The sequence below is a fragment of the Musca domestica genome, unplaced genomic scaffold, assembly GCF_030504385.1.
Source record: "Musca domestica strain aabys unplaced genomic scaffold, Musca_domestica.polishedcontigs.V.1.1 8, whole genome shotgun sequence".
Lineage (NCBI taxonomy): Eukaryota > Metazoa > Arthropoda > Insecta > Diptera > Muscidae > Musca > Musca domestica.
The window spans coordinates 7,165,398-7,184,924 of NW_026712409.1; the positions used below are offsets into that span (position 1 = coordinate 7,165,398).

The 19,527-nt window shown below is 35.4% G+C and overlaps 1 protein-coding gene across 2 annotated transcripts; it reads left to right on the forward strand.

The window, feature by feature from the left end:
* The first annotated feature begins 3,601 nt into the window (after positions 1-3,601).
* On the forward strand, positions 3,602-18,739 carry LOC101892211 (uncharacterized). 2 transcript variants are annotated; one of them, XM_059130824.1, is made up of 9 exons: positions 3,602-3,705; positions 6,629-7,379; positions 14,141-14,250; positions 14,352-14,502; positions 16,954-17,137; positions 17,206-17,929; positions 17,992-18,181; positions 18,374-18,530; positions 18,594-18,739. In XM_059130824.1, exons 2-9 carry the CDS (start codon positions 7,256-7,258, stop codon positions 18,649-18,651), a joined length of 1,698 nt encoding a protein of 565 aa, XP_058986807.1. In that variant the 5' UTR covers positions 3,602-3,705; positions 6,629-7,255; the 3' UTR covers positions 18,652-18,739. The 2 variants fall into 2 exon arrangements, with proteins under 2 accessions (XP_058986807.1, XP_005179010.1); XM_005178953.4 differs by having other exon boundaries at positions 3,655-3,780.
* The last annotated feature ends 788 nt before the right edge of the window (positions 18,740-19,527 follow it).

Genomic DNA, 19,527 nt, shown 5'->3' on the forward strand with positions numbered 1-19,527 from the left:
ATCTCCTTATATTCGGTATTTTGCTGATTTTAGCGACATTATTCACCGGAATTGTTTCATATTTCGTATTCACCTGAATTGTTAAAATTTCCTATTTGCACTTCGTAATGGTTACTACAGCCTGTAAATGGAAATTGTAGGTCCACGTCTTCGTATAGACCACAAAATAACGGTAACTCCCTATATACGGTATTGTTAAGATTTTAACAGAATTTATAATGATTTATTTATTTATTTTTAAATTTCCATATTGTTTTTCCAAATGGTGGAGGGTATTCAAAGTTCGAACTTACTGCCTATTCACTTGATACTTGTTTAACTTGGCACTAATTCCTGTCAGTCTAAACAAAAATAAGACGAATTCAATACCATAGCCTTGAAACGGGAGAAAAACGAAAGGTCCACCCTGACGCTATTCAAAAGAGAGTTGTAGCCAGTTTTTGTTTTAATTTTCTCATAATCAGAATTGGGCCCCTCGAATACAGCTATTTTCTTTTTCCAAATTGAAACGTCTCTACTACTAGTCATTTATCGAGACACCACTGTTGTACGTATCGCATTTGAGGAAAAACTCCCCCAAACAAAAGCTGCGATTTTATATCAATTTTATTATTTTGTTTTCAATAAAGGAATTTTTTCCGCATTGTCACCTGATTTAAATTGAAAAAAATATAAACAAATTATAACAGCAGTAATTTGTTAGGAAAAGTGTTGCGTTCTCAGTCGAATAAAATTGCAAAAAAAAATGCAATTTAAACTAGTTTTAATTATTTACTTAATTACCTACATATTCGTTCATTATTATGTCATACTTGCTCAATGTAAATACGTATCTATGCTTCTTTGAAAATGCCTAGATTTGAGGTGGATAAACGGAGATGGTACAAATATTATTTTAAATAATAAACATTTTATTGTAATATATGGTGGGAAATGGCTTAGAATTGCCATTCCTTAATACTACAAAATTCTGGAAGAAAATTTTTCTCACTCAAAGTATGTTTACATACTAAATCTGCCATCGGGTTAACTATGATAATTGTCCAATCACAAATAATTGTTGGTCTGTTCCAGAATGCAAAAGTTTTTACAACGATAACCGATTTTCCTTTTATGATATCGAAGAAAAGTGCCAAAATAGTGAGATAAAAAATCTGCAACAAAGTCAAACGTCATAAATTTTACTTTTTTTTAAATTTCATTGAATGAAAGCAAAAAATGTCGGAAATAGTATCAAATTTTAGAATAAGTTTAGATTTGTTCAAATTGGTCACCCTTGGCACGAATTATGGCCTTCAAACGGCCAATGAAACCGTCACACGCTACCCGAATGTTGCTCTGCGGTATTTTGGCCCATTCCCGGCGAAACGCTTGTTTAAGGTGATCGACACTTTGGTATTTTTTAGTGCCAACCTTGTTTTCCAAAATTCTCGAGACACAATAATCCAACGGATTGGTATCCGGAGATTTTGGTGGCCATTGTACGCTATAAATGAAGCGAGGAACCTCATTGGAATGTCCAAGGTCTGCGTCCAAAATGTTTGCGTGCCCGAGGCTTTAATACACCCTCCAGAATATTTTCGCGATTATATTCGGCGTTTATTCTGATGCCATGGTCGGAGAGCGACCATCACCAGTTATGGCGGCCCACTCCATCACCATGGCCGGCGCTTGAGTTCTGGTGGCCAACCGAAGTTGCACATTTTCAGCTGACCTCTTTGGCAAGTAAACCCGATCATTTTGTTTGTTTACCATCTGCTGGGCAACGATGTTTTCTAATCGGAGAAAACCAAATTCGACAGTTCACCACTTTCGGCCAAGCGAAGCAAATCTTTAGCTCTTTTGAGTCTATTTTTTTCTGGTGTGGTGTAAGTTCTTGCACTATTTGGAATTTCAATGGTTTTACCCCGAGCTCATTTTTCAATATTTACCGAATGGAATATTGCGATATGTTCAGCTCACGAGCCATTTTTCGGCAACTGCGACGCCGGTTTCGATTAAGTCGCTTCTTTACTTTTTGAACCATGTCTGCTGATATTGCTGTTTTCTTTCGTTCACTTCCTTGACGTCGGGCTACGCTACCAGTATTACGGTAACGAGCGATGGTACGAGACACAATACATTTATTCACATTTAAATGCTGGAGTCCTCTAACGATAGCCACTTGTGTTTTCCAGCCAAATATAAAGAAATCACACTATCACGCTAAAATTTCATCGCGAATAACTTGTTCTTTCTCACCAAAATGCTTTTTTACGCTTATAAACAACAGTGGCTTAGAAATGCCAACAGTCGGAAGTTGGTTGCAGTTTTTTCATCACAACCTGTTTAAATCTTCCTAGAAGAACACGAGTAGATGCATCAAGGCCTAGGAACATTGATATGTCAAAAATTCTAAAATGTTGTTTTTTTCGTTCAGGTATAAGTATATTTGTATATGTTATCTTATGGGACGCTAATCGTTTTCGTTATTAAACAATATTTCCAAATTTGAATAATTTTTCATTCAAAATTTCAAATCCAAAATTATTAAAAGTCATTTTGATTGGCCATTTAAATGGTAGAAGAATATAGGTAGTCGCATCGATACAGCTGCTGGGACAATGAACTGTCAAACTGATTTTGGAATTGAAAATGTTGAATGAAAAATTATTGAAATTTGTAAAAGTTCTTGAAAAATGCATATCACAACAACCTCCAAATGGCGTCGTGTAGGAAAACATATACAAATCTACTTAATTTTGAAGAAACATTTAAAAAAATTGACATATCAATGTTCCCAAGTGTTGATGCATCTACCTATATTATTCTACCATGGGCCATTTATCTGGGTTAACCCCAGTACACATTCTATATATGTAAACGTACTTTCAGTTCCCTAGAAAATATGTCTTTATTTGAATTCATATTAATTTCCCCTGTAACCTTAAAACTCAGTCTAACTCGTGAGGAATATCCCCATGTAGTATTAACTTAATATTCAAGTTCCGTATTTAATTGTAAACACCTTAAAAAATTAATATGCCAGCTGTTTTTTTTTTTTTTTTCAATAATAGTATCTTCGAACAAGAATTTTATTGCCGCAGAATCGTGTATGGCAAGGTCACGATATATATTTTTTTCTTGTTATTTAATATTTGGACTCTCCATAAAAAATGACTGCTTTCCGGGATCGAAATCCCTTTCTCACAAAGTTGCTAAATTTAGCAAATGCCTTTTTACACGTGACGCATAACACCTCATACATACATACATACATACATACATATTTAAGACCAAACCCTCATTTGCATATCAAAATGCCCCAGAGACGCTGCGTGACTTATTTGCCAACCAAGTTAATAAACAATTATCATAAAAAAGGCCACCCAGCGAAACAGCAGCGTCATTGTTTGTTGTGTACAAAACGAAATCTTCGATCCGAAATAGAAAAATCAATGTGTGAAATACGATTTATGTGTTTTTCTTCTTATGTACTTTAGGCATTCGGACCTGGTTTTTGTAGTTCCCCAAAACCGAATTGCCAATAAGCCGGCTTTGATAACAAACAAACAAACCACGATTTGATGACAAGAAAAAATAAAAACTTGTGAATTTTTCAAATAAAGATATTTACAGAGTATCTTTACTTGACTTTGAGACGGGTTTAAGGCAACAAGCTGAACGCGTGTTCGGCAGTTAGTTTGTTGGAAGAAAAAAGTCTATGTAAATCTTGTTTGTGTGTGTTTGGATTGCTTTTTTGTGTGAAAAAATAAATATGTTTTGAAAACTTTCTAATTGGTACAGAAATATGAAAAAAAATAATTTTTTCGAAACAAATAATATAATCAATTAAATCCATTACCACAAGATTGGCGTTGAAAATTACACTGTGCTACAAAAATTGAGTAAAAAATCGAAAAAAGAACACAATGGTCTTCCGATGGTTTGAAGTGGCGGAAGGCTGTCAAATGAATTTCTGGTGAAACATATTAACTATATTAAAGGTTTTAAAAATCTGAATTTGATTTCAATCTGAGATACTAGCAGCACTACTAGCACTTCTGCAAATGGTTGGATGTCACGAAAGGCTGCCTAATGAATTTCTGAATTAGACGATCCCGTAGAGAACACAAATATATCAACTATATTTAAGGTGTCAAAGATCTGCAGTCAATTACAATCCGAGATACTAGCGGACACTACTAACACTAAAATCTCAAATCGTCCCAAAGACTGGGATTATAAAAAGTTTAATGATGACATTTGCTGAGATGGACATCTGGCAAGAGTAGTTCTCTCTTGGATCCCAGCCATATATGTCTTCGGGGCTGGGAAAATTTACGAACTCGAACCACATTTGGATCTTTTTCTAAAAGAATACAAATTAAATAGCATTAGTTGGTTTTGCGGACAGATGTATACCCCCAGCCTATTCTCTTTTTGTGAAGTAAAATATTTTTTTGAAAATGTCGACTTTTTGTGGGGTTGGTACCAGAAGGAGTGAGTCGATATTGCCCAGCTCCGAACTCGAGCTAAGTTTGATAAAAATATTCCGATGTACCAACTTTGGACCAAATCGGATACTCCCTTCGAGAGTTATCGTATGCACCAGTCAGCCAGACAGACGGGCGGACGGACATCCCTAGACCGACACCAAATTTCGTGAAACGGATTTGGTCCAAAGAGACCTAGGGTCTAAAACCGTTATTTCGATAAGGCACTTTTTGGCCATATCAAATGATATGAACACTCTCTAGCCATATGGTTGAGTGAATAAAATCTCGAGAAGAAATCAGTCACAACGTCACAGGATTTTCACAGTTCGAACGGGCTAACTATAAACATAGTGGAAGCTAAGTAAAATGTCAAAACTCTCCTGCAATGGTTATGTCGTAATTGGAGAAAGGAAAATTTGGAGGAGTGGTTGAACACGTCCTCCATGGAAGAGTCTTCTCCCAACCACTGGAAGTCTTACAGAAATTCGAAGGCTAATTTCACACCTGGTATACATTTTCAGCATTGTGGTATCAACAAGTATAAAGAAGGACTTTGAACAGAGTTATTTAAATGCAGTACCAAAATAAATAGGTATTGGTGTTTTTGGCGTCCAACAGTGGCCGTCATGTAATGGTAAAACTCAATGTTCAAATCTATAATATCATCTTCCTATGTCTACAAATATTCGTGTATACTTTTGAAACATCTGTAGGTGTTATGGGAAAAAATCTGTCCTGAAAAAAAAATTACACAGACACTATAGGTATAAAACAAACCTTATACTTTAGTAATGAGGATTATATAATCCCAACTCTTTGCCCATTTTAAACATCCTTCGTACGTCTCAACTATCTGTGGCGCCCAAATGTAAGCCTCGTGTAGTTTGAAGTAGAGCTTGTGCAATGTATTTCAGGAGCAGTATGTTCTATCCGGAAGTTACTTTTTAGTATCATTTAGTGAATTTATCCAAGTATTGTTTTTGGCGCCCAATAGCGACTCTCCTCCAAAATGCTATTTAATCACAATTCTATATCCATTTTAAACATCCCTCATACGTGTTGTGAACATCCTGTGGCGCCAAAATGTAAGCCTCGAGTAGTTTCATTAAATTTGAAGTAGAACTTGTTCAATGTCCATCAGGACCAGTATGCTCCATCGGGGAGTTACTTTTTAATAGCATTTAGTGAATACATCCAAATATTGTTTTTGGCGCCCAAGAGTGACTCTCCCTCCAAAATGCTATTTAATCCAAACTCTATGTCCATTTTAAACATCCTTCATATGTGTTTTGAATATCCTGTGGCGCCCAAATGCAAGCTTTGTGTAGTTTCATTAAATTTGAAGTAGATCTTGCACAATGTCAATCAGGACCAGTTCTATCGGGAAGTTACTTTTTTAAAGCATTTAGTGAATCTATCCAAATATTGTTTTTGGCGCCCAAGAGTGACTTTCCCCCAAAATGATATTTAATCCAAATCTATGTCAATTTTGAAAATCCCTCATACGCTATTAGAACTTGCTGTGGTGCCCAAATGCAAGCCTCGTGTAGTTTCATAAAATTTTAAGTAGAACTTGTTTAAGGTCCATCAGGACATGTATGATACATCGGGAAGTTACTTTTTAATATAATTTTGTTAATCTATCGAAATATTGTTTTGGCGCCCAAGAGTGACTCTTCCGCAAAATGCTATTTAATTGCAACTCGATATCCATTTTAAACATACTTCTTTCGTGTTTGGAACATCTTGTAGCGCCCAAATGTAAACCTCTTGCAATTTCATTTAATTTGAAGAAGAACTTGTTCAATGTCCATCAGGATGTATGTAACTTTCTAATAGCATTTATTGAATCTATGTAAATATTGCTTTTGGCGCCCAAGGTTGACTCTCCCGCAAAATGCTATTTAATCCCAAATCGATGTTAATTTCTTACATCCTTCGGTCGTGTCATCTAAGTATTACCTGTGGCGCCCAAAAGTAGGCCTTGTGCATGTTTTTTTACTCTCTCTCAAGTTTTATGTAGCACAGTGTAAGTTTTTCTCTATCTCCCACTCAATATAATCAATTTAAAATAAAAGAAAAAAATCACCAAACGGTAATAATAATAATAATATTTTGTTGTTATGTCAACGAAATTCTATAAATCACAGATTCATCTTCATTCCAACGGAATTCATGCATACATACATATGCATATATTGCAAAACAAAAACTTACACCGAAATCCCATTTAAATGCACGATTCAACAACATTGGCCCACTACTATTTCAACTCTAGCTCAGAGTCAACGGCAACTGGGAACCCAGTGGTACAAAATATTTATACATGCGATCATTTATAATTATTGATAACTACAAAGAAGCGCAAAAAATGATACAAAATTAACAAAAAAAAAAAAAAAAAGACGGTGACAACAACAACATAACGTTGGAAGCAGACAACAGAATCGTGTGTGGATTTAAAGTAGAAGGGAGTTAACCGCTACCTCACAACCCAACCGATCAACAGTTTAAGCGTGGACTCTCACCGGATAACTTGTCAAGACGAAAGTTTGGCCTGAAATGAAATTATAAAAATACGTATTTTGCAATTCGAAAAAAAAAAAAACAAAATTAAAAAAAAATATATATATATATTGTGACAATGTTTTAATAAAAACGAATTAATTGCTTTAGACAAAAAAGCCTTAAGAAAAAATAAAAAAGCAAAACAAAAGAAAAGTGTAATCACCTGTAACAAATAACAACAAAACTGTATATAAAAATATTCCATCAAAATGGTCGAATCATCCATTACATCGACATTGTCTCGTCTCAAACAATTGGATTGGCAGAAATGTTTCTACATGTTTCACGTGGAGCCGATTGTTTTCCTGTTGGTCTTCTCCCACAGTCTGTCAGGTAAGATTATCTATTTTAAGTATTACGTTTCAGTATTGCATTTTGGGAAAAAACCAAAAATCTCAAAATACGTTGTAGACGGTATCATTTATTTAGGTAGTTTTAAGAATTGAAAATTTTGAATATTCATGAAATGAGATTTTGTTATTAAAGCTAGAAAATGCTTTTGGAGAAAAAAGGGGAAGGTAATTTAAATTGTTTATTAATAAAAATATTTCAGGGATCTACATTCCTCGGTTTGGTCGATTAATGTATCTACACGTGTTGATGGGTATCTTAGAAGTTGCTGTATGATGCCGAATCATAAAGGCCCGATAAAAATTGGGCTAACTGATTCCGTCCTATAAAGTAACTCAATTTTGAGGAGCATTCTTAACTTTTTTAATTTTATATTTTGATATTTTCCATCCATATTTACGAAGCTATATTCCAGCAATCCATTCAAAGTTACTCAAAATTACTTCAAGTTCGAGGAGTTTATAGTTTTGTTTTTGATATTTTTCTATCCATATTTAGAAAGCAACAAACCGCAAATTAAATCGAGCAGTTGAGTGGACTGGTTTTAATAATATATGTGATCTTAGTAATTTATTATATAGTTATTGGATTAAATGATATTAGTAAAACCAGTAATAAAGTAGCTCAAGCCAGACCACACAGTGTACAAAGTGAGATGAAAAAAAACTTCAACAAACTTCAGACTGCTGTTATTTCTAAGCCACTCGTCCGACAGCTGTTAAAATCATTCCAGTGACAGTTTATTATATTTTTTAGAAGCGTACAAAAGCATTTTGATGAGATTTTTCCCGGAAAAAAGGTTGTCGTGATGGAATTCAAGCGTGATAGTATGATTTCTTTATATTTGACTGGAAAACCACAAGTGGCTATCGCTAGAGCACTCCAGCATTTAATTGTGAATAAATCTTTTGTGTCTCGTACTATCGCTCGTTACTGTGATAATGGTAGCGTAGCCCGACGTCAAGGAAGTGGACGGAATAGCATATAACAGCAACATCAGCAGAGATGGTTCGAAAAGTGAAGAAGCGTCTTGATCGAAACTCGCGTCGCAGTGGCCGAATAATGGCTCGTGAGCTGAACATATCGCAATATTTCATTCGGCAAATATTGAAAAATGATCTCGGAGTAAAACCATTGAAATTCCAAAAAGTGCAAGAACTAAAACCACAACCGAAAAAAATAGACTCAAAAGAGCTAAAGAGTTGCTTCGCTTGGCCGAAAGTGGTGAACTGCCAAATTTGGTTTTCTCCGATGAGACAACATTCGTTGTCCAGCAGTTTGTTAAAAAAAAAAAATAATCTTGTGTACTTGTCAAATAGGTCAGCTGAAAATGTGCACCTTCGGTTGTCCACCAGAACTCAAGCGCCGGCCATGGTGATGGTGTCTGCCGCCTTAACAGCCGATGATCGCTCTTCGCTCATATTAATCGACCGTGGCAGCACAATAAATGCCGAATATTATCGGGAAAATATTCTGGAGGGCGTATTAAATCCTTGGGCACGCAAACATTTTGGCCGCAGACCTTGGACATTCTAACAGAACTCAGCACCATCGCCCTCACCAAGCGCCACCCAAGAATGGTTACAAAATGAAGTTCCTCGCTTCATCTCCAGAACACAATGGCCACCAAAATCTCTGGATATCAATCCGTTGTGTCTGGAGTATTTTGGAAAGCAAGGTTGGCATTAAAAAATACCAAAGTGTCGATCACCTCAGGCTAGCGCTTCACCGGGAATGGGACAAAATACCACAGAGCAAACTCGGGCAGCGTGTGATGGTTTCACTGGCCGTTTGAGGGCCATAATTCATGCCAATGGTGACCAATTATAACAAATCTAAACTTATTCTAAAATTTGATGCTATTACCGACATTTTTTGCTTTCATTCAAAAAAAAATTTAAAAAAATCGAAAAAATTATGGCGCTTTACTCTGTTGCAGTTTTTTTTATCCCACCCTGTACATAGAAATACTGCAACGGTATAACAAAAACTAAAAGAGTGCTCAACAAGAGTAGAATCTGTTCGATTTTGAACGAAATGTGATCCCATTCAAAAATGAGAAAAATATGCTCATTCGTATTCGGTAGAGATCGAAATATTGAGTTTGCTCTATTTTTTTCTGCTCCCAGTAGCCACACTCTCGAATTCGAGTGAGTTTCGTTCTTTGTACAAATTCAATCAATTTTTTTCAATTTTTCGGAGGTCTATGCATTGGCAATAAACACCTTTATAGTCTTAATTAATACCGTCTATATCAGGGCCAAAATGTTTTCGTTTTGTTCCCTTTTTTGCCCTCCACCATTCTATGGAGGGTATATTAACTTTGTCATTCCGTTTGTAACTCCTCGAAATATTTATGTCAGACCCAACAAAGTATATATATTCTTGATAAGCGTAAAAATCGTCCATCCTTCGAACGAAATGATTTAGAACGCTAAAATGTGTGTTTTTTTCCAAGTTTTCGTATAGCCCCATATAACAGTGCCTCTCAATATTCGGTATTTTGATGATTTTGATGACATTATCGACCGGAATTGTTTCAAATTTCGTATTTAAGGATCTTAATGGTTACTACAGTCTATGATAAATATTGTGTATGCAGATCTACCTACGTTTTAGTACAGCCACCACATAAAGGTACTTTCCGATATTCGATATCCGATCGGGGTTTTATCATTACACTGCATATTTTTCTTTTCCTGAATTTTAGTTAAAAAATACGCAAGACGAAATTGAAATTAATTTCGTGAAATAAATCTTCATTTCAGTTCTTCAATATAAAATAAACGATTTGCGTTCTATTTTTATTTGAATAAATTTTGCTGTTATTGCCATATTACAAATACGAAATAGACTGAAAGATAAATGGAAGATGATCTGACCTTTTGCTTATCGGACAGTTCGTATTTTAATGAGATTTGTAATAACGAAAAACGGTGTATTCAAGATTGTTCAAGTCTACATTGTTTATAATTGTTTCCTGGATTCGGATCTATAGATACAAAAATATACCTAATATTTTAATAAACAACTTCTTGAAGATTAAAATATCAAAAGAAAAACTTGAAAAATGTGTCGCAATCGTGAAATCGGACATCGGTATCGTGAAATGATAATGAGTTTTTTCTTGCCTATGACTGAAGAAATGAAAAAAAAAAGACGGCACCACAAGTCATACAGCCAGAGCCAATTCTATTGTGCCAGCAGTCATTTCCCTGTCGTGTTATTCACGACCAGGATTGGGCAACTAAACATTAAGTTTTATTGATTTTATGTATTTAATTTTTTTACCTATTTGAAAATAGCTATTACTTTGACTTACAGAGCTAAGAAATTGGACATCAAAGAAGCAAACGGGATAGGGAAAACGGTGAGACACATCCCCTCTAATTTTTGATATTCTACTATGTTGTGATGTCAGAATATGGTCAATAATTTTCATGAACGCTAAATTTTTAAGTAAAAATTAATCGCGAGTAAATTTTGCAAAAAGTTTCGAACAACATTCAGTAAAAACTAGCAAGAAAACAGCTGTTTCGCAAAATACATTCCTTAAGGATACAGTAAGATTTGCGAACTCTCTGTAATTCAAATTGCTCTTTTTACTTGTTCTCATTTACTGGACTTTTGGGTTTTCGAACAACACTTTTTTTTAGAAAATTGGGTAACGCCGAAGGTTCTTTTATACTTGAAATTGCTTGAAATTGCTTTTTAATTTTTATACCCTACACCACAAGGTGGTCAGGGTATCGTCTTTCTGCTTTTGTTTGTAACTGGCAAAAGGAAAAGGACCCAAAGTTCCTTTCGATCATATGCATGATTTATTGCCCGATCCAGATGAAATGTTGCACAAATCATTTTTGATCCAAGGACAAATCCTATCAAAATTTGAGATAATCGGTCAAAATTTAGATATAGGTAAGATGAAAAAACAAAGTCAAAAGCCATATTTTTTACATTTTTTTACGATGTTATTGAATGAAAGCAAATGTCGGAAATAGCATTAACTTTTAGAATAATTTGTAGATTTGTTCGAATTGGTCACCTTTGGCACGAATTATGGTCTTCAAACGGCCAATAAAACCGTCATACGCTGCCCGAATGTTGCTCTGCGATATTTTGGCCCATTTCGCGGCGAAGCGCTTGCTTGAGAAGATCGACAACCTTGCTTTCCAAAATACTCCACTCACAATAGTCCAAGGGATTGGTATCCGGAGATTTTGTAACCATTGTGCGCTGGAAATGAAGCGAGGAACCTCATTTTGTAACCATTCTTGGGTGGCGCGTGCTGAGTGCGATGGTGCTAAGTTCTGTTGGAATGTTCAAGGTCTGCGGCCAAAATGTTTGCGTGCAAAGTCTTTAATACGCCCCCCAGAATATTTTCCCGATAATATTCGGTATTTATTCTGATGCCACGTCGATTAATACGAGCGGAGAGCGACCATCGGCTGTAATGGCGGCCCACACCATCACCACGGCCGGCGATTGAGTTCTGGTGGCCAAATAGGGTGCACATTTTCAGCTGACCTCTTTGGCAAGTAATCACGATAATTTTGTTTGTTTACAAACTGTTGGACAACGAATGTTTTCTCATCGGAGAAAACCAAATTCGGCAGTTCACCACTTTCGGCCAAGCGAGTCTATTTTATTTATGTTGCGATGTAAGTTCTTGCTCTTTTTGGCATTTCAATGGCTTTACCCCGAGCTCATTCTTCAATATTTGCCGAAAGGAATATTGGGATATGTTCAGCTCACGAGCCATTTTTCGGCCACTGTGAAGAGGGTTTCGATCAAGTCGCTTCCTTACGTTTCGAACCATTTCCGCCGATGTTGCGGTTTTCTTCCGTCCACTTCCTTGACGTCAGGCTACGCTACCAGTATGACGGTAACGAGCGATGGTAAGAGACAAAAAATTTATTCACATTTAAATGCTGGAGTCCTCCAAAGAAAGTCACTTTTGGTTTTCCAGCCAAATATAAATAAATCACACTATCTTGCTTGAATTCCATACCGAATAACTTTTTTTCTGGAAAATTCTCACCAAAATGCTTTTGTACACTTGTAAACAATATAATGTGCTGGCACTGGAATAATTTTAACAGCTTTCGGACGAGTGGCTTAGAAATGACAGCAGTCTGAAGATGGTTGCATTTTTTAAACTCACCCTGTATATATACTTTGTAGTGTCTATCATGAATATTTCGAGGATTTACAAACGAAATGACAAATCTAATATACCCTTTATGGAATAGTGGAGGATATAAAAACTGGGTAATACTGAATTCTCTTTTTATTGGTAAACATAAAATTGTTCACTGTTTTTTTAATTGTATTCACACGTCAGTTTATTTTTTCGGGAGCATTCCTTATTCAAATTGTGACATTCGCTAGTTAAAATCTTACTTCCCCCTATAGCCATGGCATTTTAAAAAATATTTTTAGCCAAAAACTAACCATACTAAATTTTATTTAATTCGGTTCGGATTTATATAATTCCTTTCAACATATTTGTTTACACATGGGAGCTTAACTTCAATGGAATTTCGCCGAAAATCAAATATTTATTTGAATTTGTTACGTTTGATACATCGTATCATCTACCCTCGCGACTATCTTGCCTCCCTCCTTCGCCACATTAAACTACAATTTGTATGGTGAATTTTGAAATGTAAATCACACTACAATTGGGAATTTTTTTCTATTAATATAGCATTCATTCATTCACACATACATGTTAATATTCTCTTTAAAATAATGATTTGAAGTGTAACACGTACGGTAAATTAAAATTTGTTTGCTTAAATTTCACTTAAGTTTTTACAACGTCATCAGAGATAATATCAAGTTGACCTACTAAATTGGATAACAAAACTAGTTGTGCACCGCGATAAGTATATGAGATGTGAAAACTTAAGAATCTTATCTAAAAGCTAAATGAAGTTTAGCCTTATTTACTCCGAAAGTGGTTTCATAAAACGTTTTATTTGGATTGTCAATTCTTTTGATTGTACGTCAAAATAAAAGACGGATCTTGGTAAAAAGGGGTAATTTAGGTGTCAGCAGGTTTCAGCAAATTTAATTTATTTCAGGATTTTAATAATCCGAATAGAATGCAACCAAGAAAAGTCATTACTGTTAGTTATACAAAAAAAACTGCTGGTGGATTAGAAGCAACAATCATTCGGAATCATTTAAATTCGCTTTTATTGTTCTTCTCCAATAATATTTCCCTTTACATTGTTGTTTAATTTGAACAATTCAATTAACATTTAAGAAGCCATCTCAATTTATTAAGCATTTAATTTGCCTGTAAAGTTCAAACGACCAGAAGCTATTTTTTAATTTATTTTATTTTCATTTTGAATATTCCACACTTTTCAAACAAATGCTTGTAATTATTTCGAGTGATTTATATCACAATTAAAGTTATCATACACATGTATCATAATATTTATATCACATTACATTCCGTGAGCATTCTCTTTTTTTGCACAATCTCACATCAGCGTTGTGTAAGAAACGAAAGCAGACATTAGGGTGAAATGGGACCGGTATTCAATTAACTTTTGTTCTGTGAAGTGCACTTTTACAAAACACATGTTGAAATGCCCATCTGGCTAAAATACCATTTCATCTTAATGTCAAATAAAATCTTAAGGTATAAAGATAATAATTTGTTATTAAGTTTTTTATTTATTTCTAATCTTGATCTCATATTCTCTCTTTAAAAAAAACAACAACAGGTACCATTATGCGAAATGAAATTATTTATCAGGCTTGTACAGCTGTATTCGAATACAACGATACCGATTGTCAACAGCTGGGCACAAAAAATGTTACCGACTATTTACAGGTAAATACAACTACAACAATGACAGCAACATTTGAACATCTGTAATTACATGAATTAGCAGCCCCTATTAATAAACATTTTTTTGTTTATTTTCATTTTAGGAAATTGAAACGGAGGTCCAACCGTACGTGGCAAATTTGTTTATGATCCGAACACTGTTGGAGAGTATTGTACCGGCATTTTGCGGTGTCTTCATTGGCTCATGGTCAGATCATTATGGTCGTAAACCATTGTTGTTAATATCAATGATCGGTAGGTTTACTGTTGCCAAGTGGAGGGAGATTTTTTTTGCTCAGTTTTATACCCTCACCCATGTGGCTAGAGAGGGTACATATCATTTGATATGGCCAAAACGTGCCTCATCGAAAATCGGTTTTAAACCCTAAATCGGTTTGGACCAAATCCGTTTCAGGACATTTGGAGTAGATATAGCGATGTCCGTCCGTCCGTCTGTCTGCCATTTTATATGGCCAAAACTTGCCTCATAGAAAAAAGGTTTTAAACCCTAGGTCTCTTTGGACCAAATCCGTTTCAGAACATTTGGAGTCGATTTAGCTATGCCCGTCCGTTATTCTGGCTGGCGGTACGCACGATAACTCTCGAAGGCGGTATCCGATTTAATCCAAACTTGGTACATCGCAATATTATTGTCAAACATAGATCGAGTTCGGAGATGGGGAATATCGGTTCGGAGATGTCAATATTTTCAAAGAAAATAATTTACTGCACGAAAATAGAAAGGATAATCCGATTTTGCTCCAACTTTGGGCAAAAACGGACAATATCGGTAAACTCCATCCAGTACCTCCCCCACAAAGGTTCAAAATTTTGAATAATTATAACTCTTATAAAATGTGATGTAGGTGTCCCATTGTCTTCAAATTACACACATCGCAATATTCTTATTAACCCAAGGTCGGGTGTGAAGATGGGATATATCGGTCCATCCCTTCTGGTACCTCCTCCACAAAGGGTCAAAATTTTGAATATTCATGAAGCTTATAAACTTGGTACATTTCGATATTTCCATCAACACAAGATCTGTTATAAATATGGTGGAGATCGGACCATTTCTTCTGGTACCTCCACCACAAAGGGTCAAAGTTTTGAATAACACAAACGATCATAATATCCGAAATAAGCATTCGGTTCTCTTCAAAATACAAACATCACAATATTTTTACTAACCCAAGGTCTGGTGTGAAGATGGGATATATCGGTCCACTCCTTCTGATACCTCAACCCCCTCCAAAAAAAAGGTCTACATTTTGAATATTTATGAAGCTTATAAAACACAATTTTAACATCCGATTTCATTCAGACTTGGAATATCTCAATATCAACACAAGATCTATTATAAATATGGTAGAGATCGGACTATTACTTCAGGTACCTCCCCCACAATGGCTCAAAGTTTTGAATAAAAAAAAACTTTCATAAAATCCGAAATAAGCATCCGGTTCTCTTCAAAACACACACATTACAACATTTTTATTAATTCAAGGACTGGTGTGGAGATGGGATATATCGGTCCATTCTTTCAGGTACCTTCCCCACAAAGGGTCGAAATTTTGAGTAACCATGAATCTCATAAAACGGGAAATTAGCATCCGATCCCATTCAGACTTGATACATCTCAATATTTCCATCAACACAAGATCTGTTATAAATGTGGTAAAGATCGGACCTTTTCTTCTGGTACCGCCCCCACATATGGTTCAAGATTTTGAAAAACAAAACGCTCAAAGAAAGCTAAATAAGCATCCAACTCTCTTCAAAATTCACACAAACTTTTTTTCTTACACAAGATCTATTGTGAATATGATATGCATCTGTGAACCCCTTCTTGTACCTCACCCACAAAGAGTCATAATTTTCAATACTTTTATCTGTCATAACTTGTGAAAAAAGTCGTCAATTTTTTACAACTTGCTCTATCTAAATATGTCTCCCAACCGGAAACCTGAGATGAATATGAAATTTATCGGAATTTGTGATTTCCCATAAAATTGGATATAAATGTTCGATTTCCTTCAAATTTTACACGTACCGATATTTTTATCTGTATTAGATGAAGTATGAAAATGGTCCGCTATATCTTTACCGCACTCATATTTCCCTATTTTCCAAAAATTTGCACATATCTCATTTAGAGTATAGAAAGTCGTCGATATAGTCGATATTTATATCAGTCTTAGTTCAGATACGAATTGGTCAATATTGCCCAACTGCTTCGGAACCTACCCCATAAAGGGTCAACAGTTTGAATAATCATAACTCAAGGCTGGGGGCATACATCTGTCGGCAAACGTTTTAACTTGTTATATTGAGCTAAAGTACCCGTGTCGGCCTTATCCTAAACAAGTCTCCCAATAGATAAAACTCTTATTTAAAATTGGTTTTGATATTTCATTAGGGCTTAAATTTAGCTCAGTATCAGTAGAATTGAGAAGGGGGAACAAAAAAGGGAAAAATGGGGTCGAGTTCACCTGATCTAATTAATATTTTCAGAACTTGATTATGAGGAACAATTATAATTTGGAAATTGAAAAATAAAACCGCGATGATGTTTCCGAATTTATTTATTATCAGTTGTCTCAGTGTTTTTTTTTTTTCGATTTATGATTCACTTTAATAATAACCCACTATTTAAATATTTCAATATTATGTAAATAAAGAATAATCAAAAAATTCCCTTTACAGGATTTTCGGGCACCTACATTATTGCGGCCATTATACGTGAGCTGTCTCTACACTATATCGTCAATCCATGGTATTATGTCTTGGCTGTTGTACCCCACTCCATACTGGGTGGTAATTGTGTATTTTCTGTGGCCGCTTTCTGTTACATATCCGATGTTACCGATACCAAGACAAGACCCTATAGGTAATAGTTCTCAATAATTAGTTGTTAACAACAAAAACATTTATTATTCCCTCTCATTTTTTTTTCAGAATGATAATACTGGAAGCATTTCTATCAATTGGTCTAATGGTGGGTTCCCTGCTCTCCAGTCACATTTACGAGGCTACAAATGCAACATTTACATTCTCCATATCTGCCATACTGATGTGTCTAACCACAGCGTATATTGCAATTTATGTACCTGAAAGTTTAAATAGTGAGGCTATTAAATCTAAACCTGCATCAGAAGATGTCACAAAAGATGTGGCGGTCAAATGTAATGAAATGCCCATGAATTGCAGTATCATAACTGAAAGCTTGGGCAAAACAGAAACAAAATCACCGGAGAAGCCGGCTAAAATTGAGGATACTTTCCATGATGTTGATTTAAATGGCAATGATGAGAAGCAGGACAAATCCAAGGAAAATGAAGAAAATAACAAAAATGATTTGAATAAAAAGATAAGCAAAGAAGAGGAGCAACAAAATGATTACAATAAAGCCAAGTCGGCGGGTCTCTTCAGTTACATTCACATCAAGGAGATGTGGACAACGTGTTTCAGGGAACGACCATTTTATGATCGTTGTATCATCTTGTTGGTAACCGGTGCCATGTTTTTGGCAATCTTCGTTTTAGATGGTGCCATGACAGTATTTTATTTGTTTGTTCGGGAGAAATTCCAATGGACCGTCAGAGATTTTACCTACTATGAGACAATAAGTCATGTGACATCAATGTTTGGTGCCTTGGTGGGATTTTTAATTTTAAGAAAGGTAATAAAAAGGAATACTAATTGATTTTTTTTATAAAATAATTCGGTATTGTGTTGTTTCAGGTTTTCCGGATGTCTGTTGTAACATTGGCTCTCTTGGCATTTCTGAGTGATACTTTCCGCAGTGTCATACAAGGTATGGCATATGCTCCTTGGCATTTATATTTGGCTATTGCAGCGGGTTCCTTGAAAGCGGTCGGAGGCCCCATGTGTCGTACAATTGTTTCGAATATTGTTCCCGCCACAGATTTGGGTAAGCAGAAAATAGAGATGCATTGGCGCAAAGTGAAAAATTTTGCTCGAATGTTTCATTCATACGAAAATTTAAAATTATAAATTGATTTATATTCAAAAACAAAGTGACTTTCGATCTTATACTACTTTTGCGTCAACACCTAAAATCCGCACCCAGTATTGTTTCCTAATTTTTATATTTTCTTCATAGGTAAAATATTCTCTATCAAGAACATCCTTCAGTCCCTGGCTCCCTTCGTTGCTGCTCCCCTGTATACTGTGATCTATAAGGCTTCGTTAACCACATTCCCTGGTCTGTTTAATGTTGTCAGTGCGGCTTTATACTTTATAGCATTTATATTTATATTGTAAGTGTATGATTCTCAAACATTTTAAGGTGAATAAATTATATATATTTTCATTTTTTTCAGAGTGGTTTTCCGTTTTAAGGTTACCTATAAGGATCACTATGGCAAAATGTTAAAATAAATGCAGTTTGTAAATAATGAATTTGTTGTAAATATTATTGTAATATTTATTTTATATCAGTTGTTATAATTTTAATGTATATATAATATAGACAATATAATAAATATTGGGCTTTTTATTGCTTAGAGATATTCCCTTCAGATTAGGGTGGTACAATTATAAAAGGAATCTACAGGCTGAGATGAAAAAACTGCAATCAATTTCAGACTGCTGTCATTTTTAGGCAACTCGTCCGACAGCTGTTAAAATTATTCCAGTAACAGCTCATTATATTGCTCACAAGCGTACAAAAGCATTTTGGTGCCAATTTTCTAGAAAAAAAAGTTATGGAATTCAAGCGTGATAGTGTGATTTCTTTATATTTGGCTGGAAAATCACAAGTGGCTATCGTTGAAGCACTCCAGCATTTAAATGTTAATAAATCTTTTACCGTGATACTGGTAGCGTAGCCCGACGTCAAGGAAGTCAACGGAAGAAAACAGCAACATCAGCAGAAATGGTTCGAAAAGTAAAGAAGCGACTTGATCGAAACGCGTGTCGCAGTGGCCGAAAAATGGCTCGTGAGCTGAACATATCGCAATATTCCATTCGCCAAATATTGAAAAATGAGCTCGGGGTAAAGGCATTTAAATTCCAAAAAGCGGCAGAAAGAAAATAGACTCAAAAGAGTTGCTTCGCTTGGCCGAAAGTGATGAACAGCCGAATTTGATTTTCTCTGATGAGAAAACACAAACAAAATGATCGTGTTTACTTGCCAAAGTCGTCATCTGAAAATGTGCACCTTCGGTTGGCCATCAGAACTCAAGCGCCGGAGTGCCATGGTGATGGTGTGGGCCGCCATAACAGCCTATGGTCGCTCTCCGGTCATATTAGTCG

Coding starts and splice junctions, on each gene's coding strand:
- LOC101892211 (XM_059130824.1), top strand. CDS start 7,256: ATGGTCGAATCATCCATTACATCGACATTGTCTCGTCTCAAACAATTG. Junction 14,251..14,351: donor ATGTTACCGACTATTTACAG/GTAAATACAACT, acceptor TTTTCATTTTAG/GAAATTGAAACGGAGGTCCA. Junction 14,503..16,953: donor GTTGTTAATATCAATGATCG/GTAGGTTTACTG, acceptor TTCCCTTTACAG/GATTTTCGGGCACCTACATT.